Below are 6,325 nucleotides of genomic sequence, written 5' to 3'. Positions count from 1 at the left end.
TCAGAACATTTGCCCAAGTCCCTCTTAACTGACCCTGAAAAACAGCCTTACCAAGACTGTCACAGAACTACTTTCTGTTGTACTATTAAGCATTATTTTTTATTATTTAAAAATAAAAATGATTAACTCCAGAACTCGGACATTGTTTACATTATAAAAGAGTAGTTAGGAAGCAATGTAGAGGATCCTAAGAGGCCACCAGAGGTACCTAATCCATTGTCAAAGAAGTGCTGACAAGTCTGAGATGCTTCTTTCCCCCAAGATTGATGTCTAACATCAAGTTGAAGAAAAATACAATTTGTTTTGGATGAAATGTTAAAACTGATGGATTTTTAAAATTTGTTGAAAATGCACGTGTGGTCTGTTGTTGTTTTTGTTTTGTTTTGTTTTTCAGATTATATACAACCTATTTGCTTACCAGAAGAAAATCAGCTTTTTCCTGCAGGCAAAATTTGTTCTATTGCTGGCTGGGGGAGTGTTGTATATCAAGGTAAATTATCAGATTCGAAAAACAGAAAATGTTTATTGGAAAAAAAATATATGCTATTGCACTATCTTCTGATTCTTTTCAACACTTTTTACAGATCTTAGGCTGTAACAATTTTCTGCAATATCTCTTACAAGCACTGTCAGCCAAATATTCACTTTGTATATTCGTATCATTAACAAAATTTTTTTCCAGATTGTGTAGCTCATATTATAAAACTATATCCTTATTGGAGGGGAATTAAAGCATCCCCCAAACTCAATATCTAATGTTGGTATTATAAACACTCTAATAAAGAGGAAAGATACACCTATTAAAATGAATATAACCAACGGTTCCATGATATTTACAAAATTTAATTGTATTTAAATCTTTTGGAGAGATGCAAGTCCCAGAAGCAAAGTATTCACAGCTAAAATATTCTTACTTTTTGTAAAAGGGATTATAAAGTTTAGGTCAAACCCTTGTTTGATGATTCCGACAAAGTTTCTCCACTGCAATTTCATTATGCTGCCGAAAATGCCTAATGTCTGCTGTCCATAAAAATGTATTGAAGTCAAGGACTGTATATTCTTTTATTTCCTCCACTTGAAAAATGTCATGATTTATTAAATTTGAAATCTAAAGAGTAAAAATGATTTCTAGATAGATATTTTCTCTATCAGACTTCAAACTAAAAGACATTTATGACCACAATGTAGACTTTTCAAAACAAATTATCCAATAACAGATAAATTTAAGACTCTTTATTCCAGAAGAAAAGGGTATTTTTTTTCCAGAGCTGAGTAAACTTGGCTCACAGTTACTTATTGTTGCTAAAGATATGTATTTAATTGACTTAAGAAAGGTCTATAAAAGTGGTATGGAGCCAAGAAAAAATCTGTATCTGAGCTCAATTTCCTTTAGGAATAAACAGTCAGCTCATGTTTAAATATTTCCTGAGTGACAGCAGTTTTAATGAATTTTATGAACTCTGCCTTGTGGTTTCTAGCTACTTCATTTTATAAAATCCCAGTTCTCCTTTTTAAGTATATTACACTGACTAATTCATAGAAAAAACCGTGAACATATTATTTACCAAGAAGAAATAAATTGATATTAATTGATTAAATTAAGGCAGTAAACTTGAAATACATTTACTGATTTTTTGGGTGTTTGTGTGTGTGTGAATATGTATTCTCAATTATTCTCATGCAACTACTATTAACAAATAAATATTAAATATACGAGAACTGCTCAAATTTTCCTTACCAAAGAGTTTTGTCATACACCCAACCAATTTTTTACTCCTTGACAAGCAGCAAAATCAGCTTTGATTTTTATTATGAAACGTAAGTCTCCCAGCCTATCCTTGATCTTCATAGAATGAATGACAGTGAGATGCTCAATTTTCTCCTGCATCATAACCTCTCTAATTTGCATTCTTAAGAAAATTCATTGTTAAACTTTAAAAGTCCCCCACGGTGTGCTGCTGGAGTCACTGGCAGCAGCTGGGAATAGCCATTTGTACACATCTCCCAATTCCATATTCATTGTCATGCTGGTACCTTGAAATAAGCTATGGTTGGAGTGTTTATACCAGGCAAATTGGCAGACCATGCACATTGGGGCTTTTTTCCTTGAAAACCAGTTATTAAACATTTACCTATGTCGCTTTGCACCTAAAACACACGCACACACAAACACTTGTTCGTTTTCTGTCTTTTCAGTGTGTAGATTAAACTTTCTGCCTCTCTTGAGGAGCCAAATAGATTTGCTAATAAATAGATTTGCTTATCATGTCTTTTTTTCTGACTCACTAGACACCTGTTTATTTTACTTCTCTCCCGGGATTAGTATTTCAGTAAATAGAGATCGTGCTTCCAGTAGATGAGTCATTTTACAAAAAGCATGGAAGTACACCCTGCTACAGAATGCCTCCTTTTTCTTCACCTGCCTTTTTCTTCACGTGTATGTGGAGGACAAGCTGATTGCCCTTAGACCTGGGCGCAGTTCATCTGAGCTTTGTCTTTTGTCCAATGTGCACCTGCTCACTCATGCAGCATCTCAAGGAGCTGAATACAGTTATTTATAAGGGAGTACTTCTTCAGGTGCCAAATGAAAAGCACTTCTGATTTCTGAGCTGTTGCTAATTTCCTTGAATGAAACTCTGTGTTGGTGGGCTTCCTCCCACCCTCCATGAGCAATACTGTAACCATTTAAAATTACTGAAAATGCCTAAAGACTGTCTGGTCCAACCCACTCCTCCTGCTAGCCCCTGGGCACTAAAGAAGTGCTTTACTGTTATTCATTTAGCAAAACCCATGAATGAGCTTTATTATGGTTTTAAAGCATAAGGTTTAGCATTTAGTTCCATTACATATCCACACAGTACTAGATAATGAGTGAACTGTTGACATAAATAAGACTGACAGTGGCTCATTCAGTGATGCATGTTGATCGCTTCTGACTGTCTGGCTGCAATATCCATTTTGAGCAGGTCCCACTGTAAACATATTGCAAGATGCTGATGTTCCTCTTCTATCAAATGAGAAATGCCAACAGCAGATGCCAGAATACAATATTACAAAAAATATGGTGTGTGCAGGCTACGAAGAAGGAGGAATAGATTCTTGTCAGGTAAATATGCAAAACTGCTCACCCTACATCTCCAGAAAGCATTGCAATATAATGATTTCATTGTTTAACAATGATTCAGGAGTAAATAAATCATTTGGGCCTTAACTTCCTATTTTCTTTTACAGAACTGTGACTTTTCGCTTTTATTTGTAGATTGTTGACATAGTACTCCTAGGTGGACCTGATCATTAAAAAAAACCTAATTTTTACCAACAAGAGTTATAAAACAGATGTCTTTAGAGATGAGACATAAAATGTGTAAATGGGAGACAGCCAGGTAAACTTCACCGGTGGGCCTAGGGGTGAGCTGGAGAGGATACACCTTAGCCAAAAACATTTATTTTCAAAGTTCAAGTCTTTAAAAGTCCCACAGACTTAAAACAAATGAACAACAAAATAGGTCTCAGGGCCAGTTTGGTCTAATAGCCTCCGATATTGGACCCTGATTTAGAGCACAGTCTTGATGTCCAGTGACGCAAAATAATTTCTAGATGAAAACCAACCTGGTTAGCGCGGTTAGAACTAGTTTACAGCTAACTACTTGCAAGAAGGTAAATAAAGAACTTAACTCAATAGCCTGGCACAATCCTGGTTCTGGAACTCCTATCCTAGAACTTTCATATTATCTTTTACATTTCATTGTAGAGAAGTAATAATGTGAACTCGCTGCATGTCACAACTGCAATATATTTGAAGGAGCAATAGCTTTAGACATGCGTGACCTTCAGAGAAAACTCTTACCCACAAACTCCCCTCAATGAAGACAAAAACATCTACTACCTAGAAATAATCTATTAGTTCCATGAAATTCACATACACTCAACAAATAAAAAGTAAATTCTGCTAGATCATAGAATTATACTTCCTTTTCAGTGCAGCGTGGAGTGGTAGTGAAGAACGTGGATCCATGCTCAGACCATTCTCATTTGACCCTTATTGGAGAGACTTTGGGCAACTCACTCAAGCTTTATTGAGTGTTTAAATAAGATACCACATGTAGGATACTAAGTAAGCCCTCGAAAATATTGTTTTATTATGCGATGTTGTAAATAAATTTTCTGTCATGTTCTATATTTGAAAATTAATAAAATATTAATGCATTAAATTCCACTGGAGTAGATCAAACTTGATAGCAGTACTGAGCAAACAAATAATTTACAAATGTAGCAATTGATACCTTGGGAAAATGGTTTTACTTGTTAAGTGTAAATACTGTTATGTATATTAATACATAAATGTCATAATAATTTGACATGATACGAGATTTTTTAACAGACATTTAAGCAGATGAATCTATATACGTATTCTCTAGTTAAATCAATGTCTCAAGTCATGTTAAATTTTCAGCTTAGCTTTACATTTATCTTTCTTTGATGAACTCGTGAATTCAAGACAAAAAGAATAGCTTTCTTCACATTTAAAATTGACCTCTGGGTCTTATATTTCCTTTTAAAATGAAAAGTTTGCTAAAGGTAAGATATAGTGCCACTGGGAGGGTGATTCATAGCATTATTGTTCAGGAGGGAATTCAGATGGACAACCTCATTACAGTTAATGAGGATTATGTGGCAGATACCCCAAGTACAAGGTAGAAAATATGACGTTGATCCCAGTGATGTTGGGGTTACACCAGTAATGCATGCTAGATCTCTGAAATCTTATTTTCAGTTCTGATTTCTAGAGTCTAAGCATGTTGTTTATTAGCATGTAAGAAAGCTCCCACACAAAGCAGTAACTTGTATAGTATAATGTTATCATGACTGAGCAATCAATAGTCCTGAGTCATGTGATTTTCTTTGCTCAACTTTAATATGTTATACAAGAAGATAGATTAAATAGGAATACATTATTTAAAATTATGAATATGTTATTATTGACACATCACTTGGCTAAGTTCTTCGAAGCATTATTTTTTCCCCTATAGTGTCATTTGCCTTTTTAGTCATTCACACATTTCTGAATATCTTTGAGCTTACCGAAGGCTTGCATTTGCATGGCAGTTGTCTAGATTTCAAGGCACCACGAGTGGCTGTAGAATATCCTCCCTGTACGAAACTAAGTGAATGGTACACAGAGCAAACCTGTTTTGCTAACCATTCACAGCTTTATTCTATAGTAGTGGTCTCCTAAGTGTCGCCTCTAGTCCAGCAGATCAGCATTACCTGAGAACGTGTTATAGATGCAAAATCTCAGACCCTACCACAGACCTACTGAATCAGAAACTCTAAAGGTGGGGCCCACCAATGTGCATTTTCTCAGACCCTCGATGATTCTAATATACACTAAAATTTAAGAACCGCTACTCTAAACAAAAATAGTCATCAACCGTTAGCCTCAGACATCAAAGAATGTGGTGATTTGGGTTTTGTTTTTGTTGTTGTTGTTTTACAAATATAGCATCTAATGGAAATATAAATTTTAGGTTAATACTTTATGTTCCAGACACTCACTCATATTTTCAAAGTATTTACACATCTCTGAGATAGTCGGAAAAAGAACTATCTTCATTGAACACATCAGAAAATTAAGACCAATAGAAGTTATAAAACTGAACTTAAATGGTGTAATTAGAAGATGGGGAGTATAAGAATTAGATACAGGTCTCTCAACCAGACACACCACCCAGCTGCTGGGCACCAAGCCTGCTGGTGGACCCTTTGAATAACGACAGCTGATATAAACTGGGTAATTTAAAAATCCTTGTTCATGTAATCAGTATCTGGCTTTAACTAACTATCAAAAAATTTAGATTATTTTAGATAACTTGAAGAAAACCAAATGACTTTTTTTCAAAAATATCAAAACAGTTGAGGTTTATTTTTAATAATTTCTAAATCACATATAATTTTGATCCTGTATTTATTCTTACCTTGTATTGATACTGTTCTATAAATATTTCTGAACCCATATTATGAACTAGGGGCTTAGGGTTCAAAAATAAAAATCCTAGTACCCACCTTTAAACAGCTTAAACACATTTGTTACATCTAGAATAGAGGTAGCCTATGGTTACCAGTGCAATTTATGCACCTCTGCACCCAAAAAGATGATTTTATAGACCACATTTTCCCCTTAAATATAGGTCTCAAATACAGTAAAAAATCAGGAAAAAAGTCTCTCAAGATATTTCTAATATCAATTGTGGGTTGAAATAAGCTATTGGACCAGTGTTTTTAAACAAACAAACAAAAAAACCCACAAAGCTTTAAATAATTTCAA

At 34.5% G+C, this 6,325-nt stretch overlaps 1 protein-coding gene across 1 annotated transcript in view; it reads left to right on the top strand.

The window, feature by feature from the left end:
• TMPRSS15 (transmembrane serine protease 15) overlaps window positions 1-6,325 on the top strand; it is a 109,594-nt gene that overhangs the window by 101,280 nt on the left and 1,989 nt on the right. Inside the window, 2 exon segments of the mRNA XM_006908283.1 lie at window positions 395-490; window positions 2,967-3,106. Coding sequence (XP_006908345.1) covers window positions 395-490; window positions 2,967-3,106 — 236 coding nt within the window.

Source organism: Pteropus alecto, unplaced genomic scaffold (genome assembly GCF_000325575.1).
Source record: "Pteropus alecto unplaced genomic scaffold, ASM32557v1 scaffold81, whole genome shotgun sequence".
Classification (NCBI taxonomy): domain Eukaryota; kingdom Metazoa; phylum Chordata; class Mammalia; order Chiroptera; family Pteropodidae; genus Pteropus; species Pteropus alecto.
Note: the sequence above shows the minus strand (reverse complement) of the source record. Positions and strands in the feature narration are given on the sequence as shown.